The sequence below is a fragment of the Pteropus medius genome, unplaced genomic scaffold (assembly GCF_902729225.1).
Source record: "Pteropus medius unplaced genomic scaffold, Ma_sr-lr_union100, whole genome shotgun sequence".
Classification (NCBI taxonomy): domain Eukaryota; kingdom Metazoa; phylum Chordata; class Mammalia; order Chiroptera; family Pteropodidae; genus Pteropus; species Pteropus medius.
In genome coordinates this window covers 28,357,463-28,377,870 of record NW_024350319.1, presented here as the reverse complement: position 1 = coordinate 28,377,870, position 20,408 = coordinate 28,357,463, and the positions used below count along the sequence as shown (strand labels likewise).

General features: G+C 31.5%; 2 protein-coding genes across 7 annotated transcripts in view; one reads left to right on the top strand and one right to left on the bottom strand.

The window, feature by feature from the left end:
• PPFIA2 (PPFI scaffold protein A2) overlaps positions 1 to 17,232 on the top strand; it is a 418,570-nt gene extending 401,338 nt beyond the window's left edge. For 3 of the 5 annotated variants that reach the window (XM_039838927.1, XM_039838926.1, XM_039838925.1), the window contains 5 exons: positions 8,233 to 8,408; positions 9,312 to 9,380; positions 12,404 to 12,563; positions 13,756 to 13,847; positions 15,834 to 17,232. In XM_039838927.1, the coding sequence (XP_039694861.1) occupies positions 8,233 to 8,408; positions 9,312 to 9,380; positions 12,404 to 12,563; positions 13,756 to 13,814 (464 nt within the window). In that variant the 3' untranslated portion in view covers positions 13,815 to 13,847; positions 15,834 to 17,232. The remainder of the gene's footprint in view (positions 1 to 8,232; positions 8,409 to 9,311; positions 9,381 to 12,403; positions 12,564 to 13,755; positions 13,848 to 15,833) is intronic. The other 2 variants (XM_039838929.1, XM_039838928.1) reach the window with 1 other exon arrangement.
• Positions 17,233 to 17,953: 721 nt separating this feature from the next.
• The window catches only part of ACSS3 (acyl-CoA synthetase short chain family member 3), a 150,511-nt gene continuing 148,056 nt past the window's right edge, over positions 17,954 to 20,408 (bottom strand). Inside the window, exon 15 of one of the 2 annotated variants that reach the window (XM_039838932.1) lies at positions 17,954 to 20,110. In XM_039838932.1, the coding sequence (XP_039694866.1) occupies positions 20,042 to 20,110 (69 nt within the window). In that variant the 3' untranslated portion in view covers positions 17,954 to 20,041. The remainder of the gene's footprint in view (positions 20,111 to 20,408) is intronic. The other variant, XM_039838931.1, reaches the window with a different exon arrangement.

Here is a 20,408-nt window from a genome sequence, read left to right as displayed (position 1 = left end):
TCTATACATGGTTCATCAAAGAGTAGATATACACTGGCTTTCTTGTAACACTTCATCTGACTCATTACTTAAGTGCAAGAAAGTGTTTTTCCATTATTAATATTGAGTTGTTTAATTTTACTTTATTTAGGGGCCCCAGAAAATTACAAGTTCTTCTCAGTTATTGTTGTTCAGTTAAAGTGAAATCTGGGAGCTAACTAGCCAAAGAAAGACTCCAGAAGGAAGTCTGTGCTTGGCTTAACAAAGAATGGATGTTTTAACACACAAAGATTTTACACATGGGATACTACTTTCTATTTTTCTTTCTGAAGTATTTTTTTCAATTAGTTTTTATTATGCTTGGTTTCACCACATGGAATGCTTCATATATAGATATAAAGGAGAGGAATTACCCATTTGGCCCTACGTCAAATATAATATTAGTATTTGGCAGTCGCCGGTTAGACGGTAGCCCTGAGAAAAAACTGCTATGATTCACTATGATTAAACACAGACAACTCTATATGATGAGTAGCTGTGAGTGAAATCATAAAAATCTCACAGAGCAGAGAGGGAAAATTATTATTTAGAGGTGCCAAAGCTGCCATGCCCTGAGGAACCAAGATCCTAGAGAAAAAGAAAATAAGTAAATCTGACATTTTACACAACTTTCCTCTCAAGACATTTTCAATCATAAAGTCTGTGATTCAATAAAAAAAAAAATAGACATGTAAAATATTGGGGCAAAATAAGGAAACCAAGAAAAAAATAGGAACATACTCACAGGTGGACCTGAATAATTTTTTTTCACACATAGACTTTAAAACAATTGTGATTAATGTGTTAAGAAAATAAGTGACAAAATGGAAAAAAAAAATATATATATATATACACACACACACACACACATACATATATATAGCTAGAATCAATATGTTAAGAAATGATCAAATGAAAATTTGATGAAGCAAAAAGTTTAAAATTGAAATTAAGGACTCAACAGGTAGTTTAACAGTAAAAGAGAAGTTTAGTGAAATAAAAGACATCACTTGAAAATACTTGGCCTGAAACATGAAAACAAAAAGAGGAATGATATAAAATAGATTATTAGAGTCATATCAGATGTAGCAAGGAGTCTAATATAGATGTAACTGGAATCCGAGTAAGAGAGGTAAGAGAGAATGAGGAAGAAAAAATATTTGCAAAGACACTAGTGGAGATTTAGAGAGAAAAAAATGCAACAACAAATGAATGAAAATGAGCAGCAAATTCAAGATACTCCATACATGCCAAGCAAGATTTAAAAGAATGGGGGTGAGCAGAGGAAAATATAGACACATTCTAGTAAAGCTGCTGAAAACCATAACCCAAAAAAGGCCAAAAAAAAACACCCTTACGATCTGCCAGAGCAAACTCTGCAATACTTTCAAAAGAGCAGCATGAGAAATCTGTCTCCATAACTAAAATAATGCCAGAGGAAAATGAAATGACATCCTTAAAATGTTGCTTGAAACCTTCTTACCTAAAAGTTTATAACTGTATGTTCATCAATATTAAAAGCAAAATTATTACATTTTCAAGTCTTTTGGGTAAATACCCAGTAGAGGGATTGCTGGATCATATGGTAGAATAATTCTTAGTTTTTTGAGGAACCTCCATACTGTTTTCCATAGTGGCTGGACCGAATTGCAGTCCCACCATCAGTGTGGGACTTTTTCTCCGTATCCTCTCCAACATTTGTTATTACGTGTCTTGTTGATTATAGCTGTTCTAACAGGTGTGAGATATTATCTCATTGTGGTTTTGATTTGCATTTCCCTAACAGCTAGAAATGTTGAGCGTCTTTTCATATATTTGTTGGCCATTTGTATGTCCTCTAGGGAGAAGTGTCTGTTCATGTCCTCGGCCTATTTTTTTATTGGATCGTTTTTTCGTTGTTATTGAGTTGTATGAGTTATTTGTATATTTTGGATAATAGGCCCTTGTCAAAAAGGACAAACAAACAGAGACTATGGACATGGACTATAGACTAGTGGTTACTAGGGGGTAGGGGGCTAAAAGAGGGGAAGGATAAGGTAAAGGAGTAACAAATATAGAAATATAAGGGAGTAGCTGGAGGGTGAAGTGGGTAAAGGAGATCAAATATGTGGTAGCTAAAAGAAACTGGACTTTGGGTAAAATATAAGAAAATAGAATATACAGATGTCAAATTATAATGTACACCTGAAAATTTATATAATTGTATTAACCAATGTTACCCCACTAAACTTAATTTTTTTAAAAAAGGAAAAAAATACATTTTCAGACAAAGTCTGAGAGATTACCTTACCAGAAAATCCAAAGACAAAAGAAATATTAGAACGAGTTATTCAGGCAGAAAGAAAATGATCAAACAGAAAAGGTTTGAAATACTTACAATATGAGAACAGGAGGACTATATGGGAAAATTTAATAATAATAAAAACAATAATAATAATATCTGTGAGCTTTAAATTTCACATAGAATTAAAATACATAAAAACTATAATGCAAGAAGGGAGTAAATGAAATTAAATTCTTTGAAGGTCTTGCATTATCTAGGAATGATAAACATACTAATTTTCAGTAGATTATAGCAAGTCAAAGATGCATGTTATAACCTTTAACTGTGACTGCTATAAGAATAATATAAAATGTATAAATAAAAAGCTAATAGAGTGGTAGAATAAAATAATTTTTAAAAAGGCAAGAAAAGATAGAAAAGGAACAAAAGACAGATAAGACAAATAGTAGATTTAAACTCAAATATCTTAGTAATAATATTAAATGGAAATGGACTAACTAATCCAACTAAAAGAAAGATGAAAAAATAAAAATTATTATAGGCTGTTTACAACCATAAATATAGGGACATTGAAAAGTTGGAAATTGAGGAGATAAACACTAAAGCATGCTGCTGTGGTTTTTCTAATATCAGAACATAGACATTAAAGCAAGAAACATAACTAAAAATAAAATGTGTATTTTATAATAATAAAAGTGAATATATGGCAAATTTGTACATATCTAATGTAGAGACTTAAAATATGAAGAGATAAAACAAACTAAACATGGAAGTACATATTTTCACAATCATAGTGAGAGATACTAAAAATCTCAGAAATTGATGAGACAAGTAGATAAAATAAATTAATAAAGATATAGGAGACTTGAAAATGATGATTAAAAACTTGAACTTAATGACATTTTTAAACTATTCCATCCAACACTGAAGCATACATATTCTTTTCAAGGACACATATACTATTTACCACAATTGACTATGACACTGAGACATATTGCAAATTCCAAAATATACAGATTTATTTCTCTATATGAACATATTGAAATTAAACTAAAAGGCAGGGATAAAATATTTGAAAATCTCTAAGTATTTGCTTATTAAACAATACACTTCTAAACAACCCATGAATCAAAGAAGAAATGACAGAGAAATTGGGGAATATTTTGACTGAATGATAATGAAAATGACATATCAAAACTTGTGAGCTACAATTAAAGCTATGATAGCCCCAACTATATTAATTAGAAAAGAGGCTACACATTAATTACCTATGTATTCACCTCAGGAAGTTATCAAAAGAACTAAAATTCAATAAAATGGAAAGAAGGAAATTACAAAAATAAGAACAGAAGTTATTGTAATACAAAACAAACAGAATGGAGCAAATGAATAATACCAAAGCTAGTTCTTTGAAAAAACTAATAAAACTGACAATCTCCTGCCAAAGTTAAGAAAAAAATAGGAAAAGTACAAATGACCAATATAAAAAATAAAAAGGCAATATAACTACAAATCACTTATATACTAAAATGGTTAGATTGTAGAAAAAAAAATTGTCAAAGTATTTGAAAAATTAGAAATAGACAAATTCCTAGAAAAAACACAGGGTACTTAAGAGAAAAATCTTAATAGTTCTATAACTATTACAAAAATTGAAGCCACAATTTTAAAAACTGTCATAAAGAAATTGTTATGTCCAGATGGCTTCATCATTGAATTCTTCAAAATATTTGAGGAAGAGAATAACACAAATCCTATACATAGTCTTTCAAAGATTAGAAAAAGAGAAAATACTTCTACCTTCATTTTATGAGACCAGCATAACTGATAGCAATTACTAATAAGGACATTAAAAAAGAATAATTTCAGACAAACAGAATAAAGGAATAGGTAAAGGAGTAATACATCATGACAAAGATTGTTCATTTCCAGGAATTTTAGAGTTAATTCCATCAATGTAATTGGCCAAATTAACAGCGTGAAGAAAAATCAAGAATTTCTCAAATTAAGAAAGCTAATTTATTAAAATTCAATTCTTTCAGAAAGAGATTTCCTTAATTAGATAATGAGTAACTACTAAAAACATATAAACATCTGACTTAATGGTATAATATTGAGCACTTTACTACCACTTTTTCAAGATTGAAGTTGAAGTTCTAATCAGTGCAATAAGCAAAGAAAAAATTTTTAGAAAGGATTTATGGAAAATCTAAATGACCTAATGATATGCCATTTGAATTAATATGTTAATTTAGCAAGGTCTGTAGATAAAAATTCAATATAGCTTTAAAAAATGCTCTATCGAGCCATGAAAAGACATGGAGTTACCTTAAATGCATATTACTAACTGAAATAAGCCAATATGAAAAGTCTACATTATGTGATTCCAACTATATGGTTTTCTGGAAAAGGTAAAACTGTGGAGGCAGTAAAGACATCAGTGGTTACCTGCAGTTGTGGGAGAGGGAAGAATGAATAGACATCCCACGGGATGATTTTTAGGGCAGAAAAACTACTCTATATAATACTATAATGATGAACTCATGTCATACATTTATCAAAATCCAATGAATCCCAATGTTAATTATGGACTTTGTGTTAATGCAGATTCATTGATTGTAACAAATGTTCCAGTATGATTAGGGATTTTTATAGTGGGGAGGCCTTGCATAGAATGGAGCAAGGGGCATAAAGGAACTTTTTACATTTTGTTCAATTTTGCTATGAACTAAAAAATACTCTAAAAAATGTCTACTATAAAATTTCAGTAGAAAAATTAACTATATGTCTAGTATACAAGATATTAACAACAAATATAATAGGAAAATCAAATATTAAATAAAATGAAAGACCTATGAGAGTCCTATATATAAAATTAAAACAAATTATTGAGGGAAATTAAATCAAATCTTAAAATGGATCTATCAATTCAATGAAAACTTAATCAAAAACCCAGTTGGGGAGGGGAGTTGTAAATTAGCTATATTGGATTTCAAAATATGTATTGAGAGTCAAAGGCTGAGAATAGCCAAGATAATTGTGAGTAAAAATTAATTAATTAATTTGAGGACTTAGAATACTATATCAATAATTATTGTAAATCTATGGTAAATGAGACATAATGATCTTGGTGGAATAGATTAATAAAATTTACTTTTTTATTTAAGGAGCATTGACCTTGCCTCCTGATGTACGAACATTAATTCAAATTAATGTAGATTTAAATGTGAAAGTAAAAAATAAAATGAAATGAAACAAAATTAGGCTTCTAAAAGTTACAGAGAAATAGCTTCACATTCTTTTGAAATAGGCAAATATTTCTTACACATGACACAAAAAAGTATTAACCCTAAAGGAAAACTGATAAACTGAAATTTATTAAATTAAGAACTATAGTAACCAAAAGACAAAATTAAGAGAGTGCAAAGAAATTTCAGAGTTGGAAAAGGTATTTGCAATATATCTCTAACAAAGGAATCATATCTAGAATATCTATAGAACTCTAAAAAATAAATAAGGAAAGGATAGACATTTAAAAAATGAGCAAAAGACACTCATAGGAACTTATAAAAGAGGACTTCCAAATGGCCAATAGCTATATACAAAATTGCTTAACACGTAGATATCAGGGAGTTACAGATCAACACTATGATGAGAAAACCACATGTTCAGTTTGCTAGGGCTTCTGCAACAAAGTACCAAAAATGAGGAGTATTAAAAACAGAAATTTACTGTCTCACAGTTCTGGAGGTTAGGTTAAAGTGTCAGCAGTGTTGGGTCCTTCTGAGGGTGGTGAGAAAGAATCAGTTCCAAGCCTCTCCCCTACCTTCTGGTGGTTTGCTGCCCGTCTTGCTCTTCCTTGGTTTAAAGAAGTGTCTCCCAGATCTCATCCTTTGTTTTCACATGGTGTCTCCTTGTGTGCATGTCTTATTTCCAAATTTCCTTTTTTAAGAAGGAAAACAGTCATATTGGATTAGGACTCGTTCTAATAATTTCAGTTTAATTTGATTACTTTTATAAAGACCAAATGTCCAAATAAGGGTACATTCTGAGGTACTGAGGATTCAGACTTCAACATATGGATTTTGGGAGGACACAATTCAACCCATAAAGACACAAATTTACTATAATGGCTAAAAACAAGCAAATAAAACAAGTGGAAAAAATATAAAGTATTAGTTAAGGTGCAAATTTTCATACACTGCTGCGGGGGTTTAAATTGTGCAAGTGGAATTTACTTAACATATCTGCTAATGTTAAATCTATTTATAAAACATGGCTTACCAATTCTATTTTTTGTTATTTACTCAACAACAAAATGTGTGTAAATATATATGTGTATATATAAATACAGTTATATATATGAACAAAATACATAGGTAAGATTGTAAGAATCAAAGCAGCACTATCCTTAATAACTCAGAGTGGAATTTACTCAAATGTTCATCAATAGTACAGTGGCTAAATGATGACATAATCAAAAAATGGAATACTAAATAGCTATAAAAATAAACAAGCTACTGCTATTTGCCACATCATAAATGAATGCATATTGAGTGAAAGACACAGACACAAAAGTATATATTGTATGGTTTCATTTACAAAAAGCTAAAATAAATCAGATAAAAATAATCGTGGTGAAAATAGTCATTATATTGGTTATTGTTGCGGTAAGGATAGTGACTGAGAAAGGATCTCTTTGAAGCGGAGGCATCACTTTATTGCTTTAACATTATACACGAGAAAAGCTAACTTGGTTATAAATTAATGCATTAGGACAAATTAGTGATGCTTTCAAAAAACTTAATATATGAATATTCCCCCCCACCAAAAAAATAAATACTATCCTTGTTTTTGAAGATCATTTAAATGACAGAAAATGAACAGTTGAAGTTGAAGAATATTTCCCAAAGTATTCTTTATATTTTTTCTGGAAAAGGTATAAATTTCATTCAGAGAGAAAAAAATTAACAGAAAAACCTGCTTTTACTGTAATAGTAAATTATGAGTCTCATTTACCTTTCTATAAGATTAAAAATACCTAATTTTTTTTCTAATTTCTCCTTAAGTTCCTTGTTTCTTTTCTATAGAATATTCTGGCCCATACGACTATTTTTTGAGTTATTGAGTTATTAATGTAGCATTCTGTCAACTCATAATAGGAAGAAATAGGAAAAAATGATAAAATATACTTTGATATGTTTTGGTCTAAAAAAAGCATATATGATATTTTTCTCTAATGGTTTTAGTTTTGGAAAATAAAATTCAAAGTGTTTCATACTGCAGAAAAATACTACTTATGAACCTAAAAGGAAAAACAACTTGTGACTTGACTGGGTGCTTGATTTTTGCATTAATATGTGGTTAAAAATAATGAATGGAGAAATTAATAGGGAAGTATCAAACTATTTAGTATTGGTTCTATCTTACTGTTCTGGTCTCCAATTTATTGCTTCAGATGAAAAAAAGTTTCTTCTTGTCTAAATGCAATATTTAAATAGTGTTTAAAAACCACTCTGATGAAGACTTTTATTAGATTCTCATTTTGCTCTTTACTAACTCTGTGTATCAAGACATAAATAAGAAATGTCCCCATCTAGTGGTAAAAACATTTAACTTCAGACAGACCCCTGGAGCTTTAGAATAAAAACAAGAAACACCTTGAGACGTTGAGTTCTGTGTCAGGGAAGTACTCTCACTTCAGTGTAACAAACATTCTTAAAATGACAACTTTTTTCTAGGCTAAAAGTAGAAAAGGTTAGTTATTAGAACATTAAATACATGCAACATAACAGGGCAGGTGTGTTAGGGAGAGGATAAAGAAATCAGCCTAAGTGCTGACCTGGCCAGACACCCATGGCTCATTCCAGCCAGTAGTTTTGTTTATTATATAAAATACACAGCCTAAAATAATGCACCTCTTTTCCTAGATGTGTTGGTGTGGAGCAATGATCGAGTTATTCGCTGGATCCAAGCAATTGGACTTCGAGAATATGCAAATAATATTCTTGAGAGTGGTGTGCATGGCTCACTTATAGCCCTGGATGAGAACTTTGACTACAGCAGCTTAGCTTTATTACTACAGATTCCAACACAGAACACCCAGGCAAGCCCCTTTGTGCTGTAGTTGCACTGTGTCCTAGTTTATGTAATGATAAACAAAACTTTTAGGGCAAAAAATAGTTGTCTATGTATTCATGATTCCTAATGAGAGTTAGCTCAACCTTTGAAATGTGTCACTAGGGCATTAATTTCAAGCTACTGGATTTCTAGCCAAAACCAAATCATAAAATTAAGCAGGAAGGGATTTAGAGGTTATGTGGTCCAACCTCCCACCTGAATTCCAGATTCCCCAAAATAGTATCCCTCACAGATGGTCTTCAGTTTCTGCTTCTCTGAGAGGCAATCATTTCTATTTACATGTCTGAATTATACGGACACATAGCATTGGGGATGCCACTGATTCCCAAAACTGGATAATTATCTGAATCATCAGAGTTCTTAAAAAATTAAAATAAATACTGCCTCCTATAAAACAGGCCTAAGAAATCAGGTATCAAGAGATAGGGCACAAGAATCCTAATTATCTAAAGTTTTCCCAAATGGTAATCATTAACCACGTTTGAGAACTACCTGCATAGACTTGATCAAAATTTGGCAGTCTAACTTCACTTCTTATTTCATTTTTATGTATTTCAAAGTTTAAAGTGAGGTCAGTAATTCCACATTCAAATGGACCGGGCAGATGATCTTGGTATTATAAAACCCAAGCTCCCCTTGACCTCAGACATTTGCATGAGGCTATTTCTTTATTGTCCACAGACAAAAGGGAATTTCTCTACCTTGTATTTACAGCTAAAATTTACAATGGCTTGTACAGATGAAGACTAAAAACTTAAGACACAATAAATAAAAAAGGATTTTTAATGCTTTCTCAGTTAAATGTAATCTCAACTTTTTTTTTAATTAAATGTGACCAGTGATGGTAACTGTTATTTGATGTTAACAGGCGAGGCAGATTCTTGAAAGGGAATACAATAACCTCCTGGCTCTGGGAACTGAACGACGACTGGATGAAGTAGGTCCTTTTCTGTCATTCAAAGGAATCTTTACAGAGCACAAGTAAAATGGCTTTCAAGCAATAGTGCTCAAAATTTAATCAGATGCTTGCTCTACTGATAGACTCTAGAATTTTCCCCAGGATTGTTCTTGAATATTAAATTTTATTACTCATTTGATTTTTGAAATAACTTTATGAATTCATAAACATCATATCAGCAGTTGGAAACACTAAAAAGTAATTCAAAACAGACTTTTCATGAACTGTGAATACAGAATGCTGAGCAACATTTTTTTAAATTATAAGCAATAACACTACTCCTGATAAATTCAGCTTTTTAATAAGGAATGTGCTTATTTCTTAAGTATCAGTGTATCTTCACAGGAAATTTTAGGATATTAAAATGAAGATAAAACTTGCTTTTAATAAATGGGAAGCTTTTCATTATTTTAGATATCAATATTGAGTTTTCCTTAAAAATATATGAATAACATTTTAACAGTCATGGGATTTGAAAGCTATAATGAATGTAAGAATTCCTATACCTAATATATGCATGTTTAAAGAATTTGTAAAATTATAAAAATGTAAGTAGCCTCCTGAGATTAAAAAAAATGCAGGGACATTAGTAAACTGTGCATTGATAGACACTGTAGACTTCATTTGTCCTTCTGAGTTTTTTACAGGGTCTTTCTGAAAGAAGTAAGAAGGAAACCTGAGTATGAAGTGGAAAATACAGAGAATCATAATTTTGTGTTGCAAAATGCAGGTGTTTTTTGGCTATAAAGAAAAGCTGATTAAAACAGTTTTGTAAATGAACCCAAGAAATCCTAAAATAAGGCAATAATTCCACATTCAAATGGACAGGGCAGATGATCTCGGTATTATAAAACCCAAGCTGTCCTTTGTGGAGGAGGTTACAGACAGATAAGCTCTACAGTCTTGACCTCAGCTAACTTCCTATAAGGTCATACTCCTGTCCACTCAGGATAATGATTAATATTTTTAAGAGCCAGTTAATATTTAACAGATTTTAATTTTATAACTTGTTCGATAATCTTTTTAATCTTTATTCTTAATTATTGAATCAAAAAGTCGGCATAAATCCATACACACTTTTGAATATTCTCCTTGCTTAAATGTTGCAAAAGGAATTTTAATAAAAATTATTAAAGATCTGTCATATTGCTGCATTCTAAAATGCAGATTGATCTGAAGGAGCTGTCTCGGTAGATACACAAGCCTATGTGAATTATAGTGTTGCTTCCTGTAAGCAAGAAATGAGCAGAAAGGTTTAAATGGGATGTGACTATCTGCCTTTAAAATATGCTGCCCCTGTGTCTTATTATTAAAAACACGGCAAATGATTTTATCATTCAAACCCTCGACTCTCTTCTGTCTAGTTTTTTATTTGTTTTTGTTTTTCGAGTGAGAACAGAAATAGCTAAGCAACTTGTCCAGAACCAGAGTGGACTTCTTTCTGGGGCTGATCCTTTTCAGATTCCACTGAAATAATTTGGGAAGTGCTCATGTGTTTCTATAGACTTTCACTTCATTTAAGAGGATACCTTTTGGCCTCATCTCATGGAAATTTTTTCCCATGATTTTGCTGCTTTATAATTCCCATTACTTTCTGCAGTAACACTATGTCGAAAGAACAGAAGAAATCATGATTTAAATTATTGACTTATCAGCTTATTTTTGAGCCCATAACTCATACTTTCTAGAAGTTGTATATTCCTACAATGTAATGTAGTTTTGTAGAAATAGATAATATTTATGTTTATGCAACAACTTCTCTAAGATTCAAGAAGTTGGAGAGGCCATGATTGTGAAATTCTGCTTCTTTTCTGCATTTATTAACATTTGGAGATCTAGGGCATGTAAAACCCAACAGCTGAGAAGAGGAGTAGCAGACATTTCTTAAACTGCAAGATATCTAGAAAATCTAAACAAAATTTAGCTATTGATGACAAGGACTCTAAAAGAACAGTGGAGAGATGTCATTATACAAATGATTTTATTTTACCCAAATTGACCTTGAATGTTACTTAATTAAGATAATGGTCTACGATGAAGAATGCCCTATAGTGTTATTTGTAGCAATGATAATTTGAGCTGAATATCAGTCTATTATTCTCTTTGCCAAAATGAAGTTATCTGAGCTAATAGGGTCAACCACACATACTTAACTTTAACTTCAAGGAATAGACAGTCTTCCCTAGATGAGAAACTTAATGATATAAGAAGATAAGATCTATGTGGAATGATTAATATTTTCCTTAGAATTAGATACAAAGAATACTACCAATTAAATGCTAAATTATATATTACTGCTTACCGATTTAGAGAAAATAATTCTATCTATGCAGGTATTTTTTGTATGCACAGAGAGGGAAAAATTATATCATTAATATATAACAGAATCAGCAATTAGAATTATATTTATAAAACAGCAACCAGAGTTACATTGTGCTTTTAGTGGCATCTAAAGAGCACCTGTATTTATTAAAAGGATGATGTCCAGGCTGCATAGGTTTTTAACAAATTACAAGTTAATTATGTATGAGATAAAATCTAACGTAACAATTTTAGAGTTTCTCATACAGAATGTAGTTTATAGTATACCATATGAGCAGGCTATATCAAATATAGATTTCCCCTATAGCACATATCTCTTGTATACATAAAAGCAAAATTCACAAAATAGTTATTCAAGTGTGCTTCAACACTTATTCCACTAAATATGTCATCTTATACCATAAAACCAGTCTGTATAAAGTGCAACAAATATACCTAATATATACTATTTGGAAAAACTTAGGGGTTTTATTTTAGGTTTTCAAAGATGTTTACTTTCATAGATGACAGATTTGAAATGATAGGAAACCTTTTTTTATAAAAACAGTGGTTTCAAACTTCCTGCATTTTCATTTTGGAATTAATAGAACTCTTAGAATAAAGCATGGTATTCTATATGTATGCTATATAGACTGAATGTAAATAATCAATGTTACATTTTTCTAACTCTGTACTGGCAGAGTGATGACAAGAATTTCAGGCGTGGGTCTACCTGGAGAAGGCAGTTTCCTCCCCGTGAAGTACATGGAATTAGCATGATGCCTGGGTCCTCAGAAACATTACCAGCTGGATTTAGGTTAACCACAACTTCTGGGCAGTCAAGGAAAATGACAACGGATGGTACAGTAGTTTTCCCTTTCTGCTTAAAAAATGAAAAGCTTGTTTAACAATAGCTAGTTATCATTCTCTGCCCTTGCATAGCTTTCTGGAATTGTTTTCTTGAGTTGGTTTGCTCTGCTTGAAGTTTACTTTGCTTTCATCAGATCAGACTGTTTTGTAAACTGCTAATGCATGAATTCATGGCACTTTATTCATTTTTTAAAAATTATTTATAATATCCTAAAAAAAGATTTTGGCTAATGTCCACATCTAGGAAGAATAATAAACATCTGCATGATTTGTGTTTCTTTACTCTTCTATTCCTAAAGTAAATAATTTGTTTAGGTAGAGGTTGGACTTGGACTGAGGGTCCTTCATAAATGTAAATTAACTCCACGGTCACCCCACGTGTTTGAATATTGCAAGTTTTATATTTCGCCTTAGACACTCAAGCTCATCAGGTATTCTCACCTCTGACCAAGGCAGAAGGCCTTAAATAAACAAGCACAACCATGAGAAGAGAATTAAACAAACACAAAACCAACAGTAATTTTACAATTAGTATTTCCTTCTGTGGACATTAGACTTGAGTTATATACTTCACAAAAGAAAGTAGCCATTCTGAAGGAGAGACAATTACAAATGGTAGTGACAAAGTTATTTCTGTTTAGTAAGCATTAAAAAAAATAGCCCCACTCTCTTTATTAAAACAATCACCGAGAGTCATTATTTCTTTTCAAGGTTACAGTTATCGTGGCCCTTAAAATTCATTCTTATATAAACTGTAATATTTAATCTACATTTTTTTCTAACTTGTTAATATATGGAACATCTTAGTAAAATTCATTAGGAATTTAACACAGCTAAAATTAGTGTAGAAGCTCTTCAATACTCAGAGGGGAAAACATCCACTATATTGAATTCTCTAAGATCAGTCTTCGCTTCCAAAACAGAAGCACCTCGGGGAGCTGCTCTCATTACAGATTCCATCTAAGGGGAAATACACAACGCTAAAGCTCAGTTGAATCGCACTGAAAGAAATTTTCACTAGTAACTTGGTCTAAGGACAAGGAATGTGAGTGGCTCATATCTGAGAGAAAGAAGTTCTACTAATATGTTCAGGATCCCTTTATGCAGGGAAAATAAATCCTTCTCATCTGAAATTGTGTACTCAATCATCAAGTCCCTCTAAAGCCCTTTTCTCCATTTGCAGTTACTTCATCAAGACTGCAGAGGTTAGACAACTCCACTGTTCGCACATACTCATGTTGACAAGCTACTCAAAGGAGGCAGCACTGACTTGCTGTGAGTAGTTTTCCTTGGCTGACAAAAAAGAAACCACCAAAAAAGTGGAACCTACATAGACTAGTGAATATACACAATACTCTTTGGTATGACCTAGCAGTACAGAAGTGAGATAACCCCTTTGAATTGTTAGAGTGTAAAAAGGAACCTTTATATTTTAGCTCTTAATCTAGGATTTCCTGTCATCATCTGTCTGCTATGGTTTAAGGTCTGTCTGTTGGAGGCCTGTCACTATCTTGTTACACTCAATGGATTGCTACCATACCGTCTTCTACTTTTTAATGGCATTTTATATGGGCACACATAGTATTTTATTGATGAGAGTTTGGCACTTACAGAATAATACCCCTTCAAGTGAGTATATAGGGGAAGCCAAGATAGATGCATAGTGATTCTGGTAGGTACACAGAGTCAAATAGTGGCAGAGACAAGAAAATGATTTGGAGATGATTTTGTGTTAAAAATAAAAGCATAATTGAAAATATACAACTTTTAGCATGTTGTTTTTCATCAAGGTGATTTATATTTCTTGAAAACAAGTGTGAATTTTAAGTACGTGGGCTTATAGCATAGGAACAAGGTGAAAGTACTTGTAAGAATGGCTGACAGAACTATCAGAAAACCTTGATACATAATCATAAGGTGTAAGACATTTATATAGAGAGAAATATTAGTTGATGGAATTGACTTCTAAATCCATGCCAAAATGAAGTTTTATTGGCAATGTTAATTAAACTGCGGTTTCCTACATTATAAATGACAAATGCTTGTAAAACATTTCTTAACCTAGAACTGTGTGTTACCAAAATATTCTACCATTTACAGTGAATTAATTTGGAAAAATACTTTTAGAGCAATAATTAGAACCAAATGTGTGCACAGAGGAGAGGAAGCAGTTATAGGCAGAGGAACAGCTCATCTTGTGCTGTTTATTTATTGCCTTGAACTAAATGCTCCATACAATTTATTGTTGGTCTTTGAGGCCTAATATGGGAGCTGGTATGCTGCCTTATTTAGGTCACTATTTGAAGCTGTTGATGATAAAACAAAAAGCTTTCAGATAAGAGATTTTATTTCAGAATATAAAACCCTAACATTAAAATTTTAATTATGGTATACAATTTGGCATCTAATTAGGCATGATCCAAAGTATATTATAATTTGGCTCAATAAGGGGCTTTCCAAAATACTGTTTGTAATAGCTTCTACACATAACATGATAATTTTCCCAGAACTAAATACTTCACTAATTTACAAATGACTATTTAATATGTTGAGTAGTGCTTGCTTCTTAGCTCTAGACTGATGGGTAGAATTACTCTTTTAACTATTTGCAGTCTGTATTTTGTGCATGGCATTTGAGTTCCTATTTCCTAGTTTTTACCATTAAATGAGATAAAGGTTTTATTTACAGTGAGTTAATCTAGGACAATCAATTTGTATTTTGATGAAACATCACTTTTGCTATTAATTTAGAACATATTATTTATTTTGTGTTAGGAATAGTAATTGTGAACTTTTCCCGAGTATATTATGACTGGAAAGAATCAATGATGCCACAGCACTGACCATTATTCTTTAAAACATGTTTTATTATCATTATATTTTTGTCACTATCAAACAAAGGTATCTTTTTAAGAGCTCTAAAATATAGGAACTTTTCCATTAAGTAGGTCAACTAAACACAATGTATTAATGAGCAAACTTAAGTTTTCAAAAGGACTGGTCGCATTTTGTGATTATCTTTTTTTATATTATTGCCATACTTTCCACAAAGTTGAGCAAGTATTATTTAAGCTTACCTGCATGAAATTGAAGAGCAAATGTTCATTACATATAGCTGTTGGTTACTTTCTAGATGATATCCTATTGCTTATCTCAGGACAGAAGTAGGCAGGCTGCATGGAGGTACACCAAGAGTAGAAGAGGGGGATTTTCTGGTCTGGGACCTTTTAGTAAACTAACACTATCCATTAAATATTCTAGATGTCGTCTTTTCAGTCTACCCTACCTAAAGTGCACTACCATCTAAGAAGACGAGCAGTGAATACCTTTGTGAAGACTGATTTCTAAGGAAATAACCACAAGTAATGGTTTATTAAACTGAAAATGTGATTGGGGTGGGGGGGTCAGATATTAAGTTTGATTAGTGTACTATAATTGAAAGAAATGCTTAAGTCATTTGAATAATAAGCATCATCCACATCATAAATTCTGTACAACAGATGCTTTTATGAAATGGAGCCACTTGTTTTTTCATGTTTTATTGTAATATACTAGGCATTTATGTATTACTGTGTATGTATTTCTTTTTAAATGTGTAAGTCTTATGTAAATGGATATAAATATGATTTTTTAAAAAATAAAATATATGGTTCATGGAGTCTTGAGTGCAAACATTTGACAATTCCAAGTACTGTTTGTATTTTACCATTCCACCATTTTTACAGTTTTTGAATTATAACAGTCAAATTGATATGTTTCCTGGAAGCATGTTTCATGCCTCCACATGTTTCACCTTCAAGTCTGTCAATACTTAAAGCTGAAAACCTGCCTCTGATCATGTCAAAAAGAATGATTTAACCTGGTTCTGGAGCCAAAAATAGACCTTTAAAGGCAATCAGGGATGTCCTCTATCTTTAGAAATAGCACTGTGATGGCTCGATCTCCTTTTCAATACAAAACAAAGCCAAACTGTTTACAAGAGTCAAAGCAATTATTTAAAAAAAAATTTATAAAGGAAAAACATTATCTTCTCTTGTTACCTGTGGACCAATAATAATAATTTAAGAAAAAACTTCTTTACTAAGAATCACACATTCATGCAAATATCTTGAACCGCCAGCCAGCACTGTTCAGTGAATATCAACCACTGCAGAGTCTGAGGCTCATTTCCACTGGAGAAAAACAAAATCCCAGAAACTCTTCCCTTTTGTCAGTGTAACAGGGCAATAGCCAACTCATGTCTAATGTTATAAGCTTTTAGCCGAGATGGCCTTGTTTCGACTTCCCTGAAGTCAATCTTATCAGAGGAAATAAAGGAAAGACAGAATGATTAACATATATAGTGTATAAAGTATAGAAGAGTAATCTCTTCCTTGTGGCTTTATTTGGTGGTGTTACTGTTGTTTATTCTTTGTTTATATGGGAGATTTCAAAGTACAATCTATTTAATATTACCATTTATCTAACTGCTGATTTTCTGCTACTTGATCTTATTAAGTGCAAAACCTGTCATTAGTAATTTCTTTTTTTGTATTTGATTTGCTATGTTTGCACGTACATTACATTTGTTTTGATGTCTATTTTTGTTTAACAGATTCAGTCAAAAGGTAATGGTAACAGAAACCTTCTCCATTGTCAATAAAAAAAAAGAATACTTCCAGTTCTCTGTTTAAGCTTTGTTTTCTAGTCACTTAAAGTTTAACAATTTATTTAAACTATAATGAAAATTGTTCTTTTAGTGACTCAATCTAATATTTATCTTCAAAAGTGAGTCTGCCACAAGAGGGAGTACTAAACTTGCTTATAAGAGTGATTTTTAAATTTTTTGAAACTGTTGCCTGAGCAAAAACAATGAGAAAGAGCTTTTTGAGCTCATCTGGACATGGGAATGCTGACTTACAGAAATGAAATATAATATAGAAACTATGATATTATAATAATATAAACTAGATTTATATATACTCTTATACAGGACTTTATCACAGAAACAGTTTTTCCCCTTTAGAGATCACCTAGTAAAGAATGTTAATCACTTATAACAGACTCTAACATATGGATAAAAAAGATCCACCTACTTGCCTCAAAAAAGCATAAAGAACTCTGCAATGTATCAGATACTTTCTGCCAGATTCTAAAATCCATTTAAAACCCATTTCATGACCAACTATGAACATTATGAATTTTTACATTTTTAATGATCACAGCCTTTACAAATACAATTTCACATAAATTGGCCATCTAAATGTAAAACAGGACTCGTTTGTATGTAGATAGTACATTTTCATGAGCAAAAAATAATTGAAAAACACTTCTATATATTTTTAAAGAAAATCTTTATATTTTAGTTTTTCCAGTGACTTACAGTAAAAAAATTATAAAAATTTAAAATATCATGGAGAATTTATTTCAGCATATTTAAAGATGATTGCATTTTTAATAACATACTGTTATTTTTAAAGATACATTTAATTCAGAATATTTTAGGTACTATCCAGTAAAAGTGCTTCACAGTTAGTATTAAAACAGAAAATTCCTTTTTCCTTCCAAACTTTAAGCACGTTTACTCATATGAAAGTAACAGTACTTTCTCTGATCCTGCAAAGGAGATAAATTTCCTCAACCAGATACAAGAAAAAGCTACTTGCCCAGTCTTGTGCATTGTTTTCTTCCCACTCAACTGGAATATAGCTCAAGCCTGCTTGCTGAATTGTCCCTTTAGATATGATTACCAGGAAAAATGTGCAAGAGGACCAAAGATGTAACCTTTATATACTTCTTGGATCTGTACAATATACCTTGAGTTTATACCTCGCAAATGATACTTTCAGGTGAAGCATTAGCCATTTTGAATTAAGTGAATCTTATATGAAAAAAATAAGGTAATACAATTTAATGCTAAGACATTAAAAATAGATTATTTGTTAAGATTATAGATGTGATCATGGATAAAATGTACCCAATAGAAGCAACAGCTCAAGGCACTCAACAGCTTCAAATTATAAGCTGAATGGCTAGCTAGTTTAAGCTACTAAGAAAATTAATGGGAACAACTAGATGAGTGTATTTTTTCCAGGTGTAACAATCAAAAAGCCAATTTAAGCAAATAAGAATTGACTTTAAGAAGTCATTTGTATTATAGCCTATGGTCCCCACCCCACCTCCCAAAAAAGCATACATTTTCAAAATGTCTTTCTACAGGTTGTAGGTGATTTTTATGAAAAAAGCAAGTAAATAAGCTCTCATCTATTATCTTTGACATGTATTTCATGTACCCAGACCATTATGTTAAGATGGTTGCTCTTGATAATAATGTTCCTGATGGACTAAAAGATGAAGGAATACTTTGAGTAACATCAAAGACTCAATGGGTATAGTATATTTTTGCATTTAAATGTATTCTTTGATTACTAGTATTCTGTAGAGCCCTACATAAAACAAATATTTACTTATCTATATCTACTCTGGTTAATTGCTACATTGACATAAGCTTATTAACAAAGAACCATTTTCAATTTTTTTCAATGCTCAATAGTTTTATAGAAGTTTACATGGAAAGATGTGTTTGGATGTCAACAATATTTTTTTTAGCGAGTCATTTTAAAATTAGAGATTTCACATAAAAATCTACATTTTTTTTTTTTTTGGTTTCTCTTAAGAACTCGTCCTGATCTCATTAAAATGTTTATATTTTTTTCCTTACAAACTTTTTCTGCCAGTATATCCCATTTCTATATCATTCTTTTGTTTCCATAAGAAGCTGGAATCTTTAAGTACTCAGTCAACTAAGAACGGAGACAGGAGGGGCTGCAAAGAGCCCTCATCTCCATGACCAAGAGAAAGGATTAAAGGACTTCTAGGCTCTCTGCCAGGCCAGTGATTTCCCTGGACTAAGTAACAAGTGACCTGAGGACAGAGCTGTGCCCTGGTATCCAGCACTCCCTTACGAAATGTGTGACCAGACAGGTCCTTCTACCTAGAAAATCATCTGATTAGACGATTACCTAAAACTTCCCATTTCATTTAAAATAATCATGTGTGTGGGCATCTCAAGAAAATTAGAAAGTATTCCAAATTTCTGTAAGAAAAATTGTAATAATTTCCTGACTTCGACTTGAGTCTTAGGTTTTAGATCAAAGCTGCATATTACTATTTTTAGGAAGTCACTTTCAATTAAAAATTGGGGGGGTGATTTTGTTAAAATCATATATTAGATATACTTTTCTAAAAGTTCTAGACAACTTATAATGAGCCATGTTACAGATAATTGATAACAATGCTAATTGGGTCTAATCAAACAGAAGATGCATGTCCTTCACTAGTCTTCAAATGGATTTTTTTTTTTTTTTTGACCAAGCTTCACAATTCACATTTCAGTTTGCAAGTAATTTCTATTTAAATATTTATTTCTGGAAAATAAAAACTTGACTTCAATTAAAAAACTGACTCAAATTGACTCAAAAAAGAAAATGTCATGATGCTTTCTTCAGCACTTCTTCTATGTGCCTAAAAATGCTGGGGTCTTCAATTGTAGGCGTTACCTGGGAAGAAAATTAGAAACAGATGAATGCTCTTCCTTGAACCCCTTTCACTCTTCTTATAATTAAATAATTACATACAATGTGTATTCCTCATTATCTTATAATACTCATATGGAAATACTCAAAAATAGGAAACTTTGAACTTAATATTTTAAAATGTGTCTATAGTCTTCCAGATAATGAAAATAAACTGTTCAATTAGCAAAACTGTTTGTCCTCGATGATACTCTCTAGAGAGTTCCTCTTATCGGACTTTCTATATGCCTCTATAAAAAGAAAAAATTTTTTTGCATTTGTT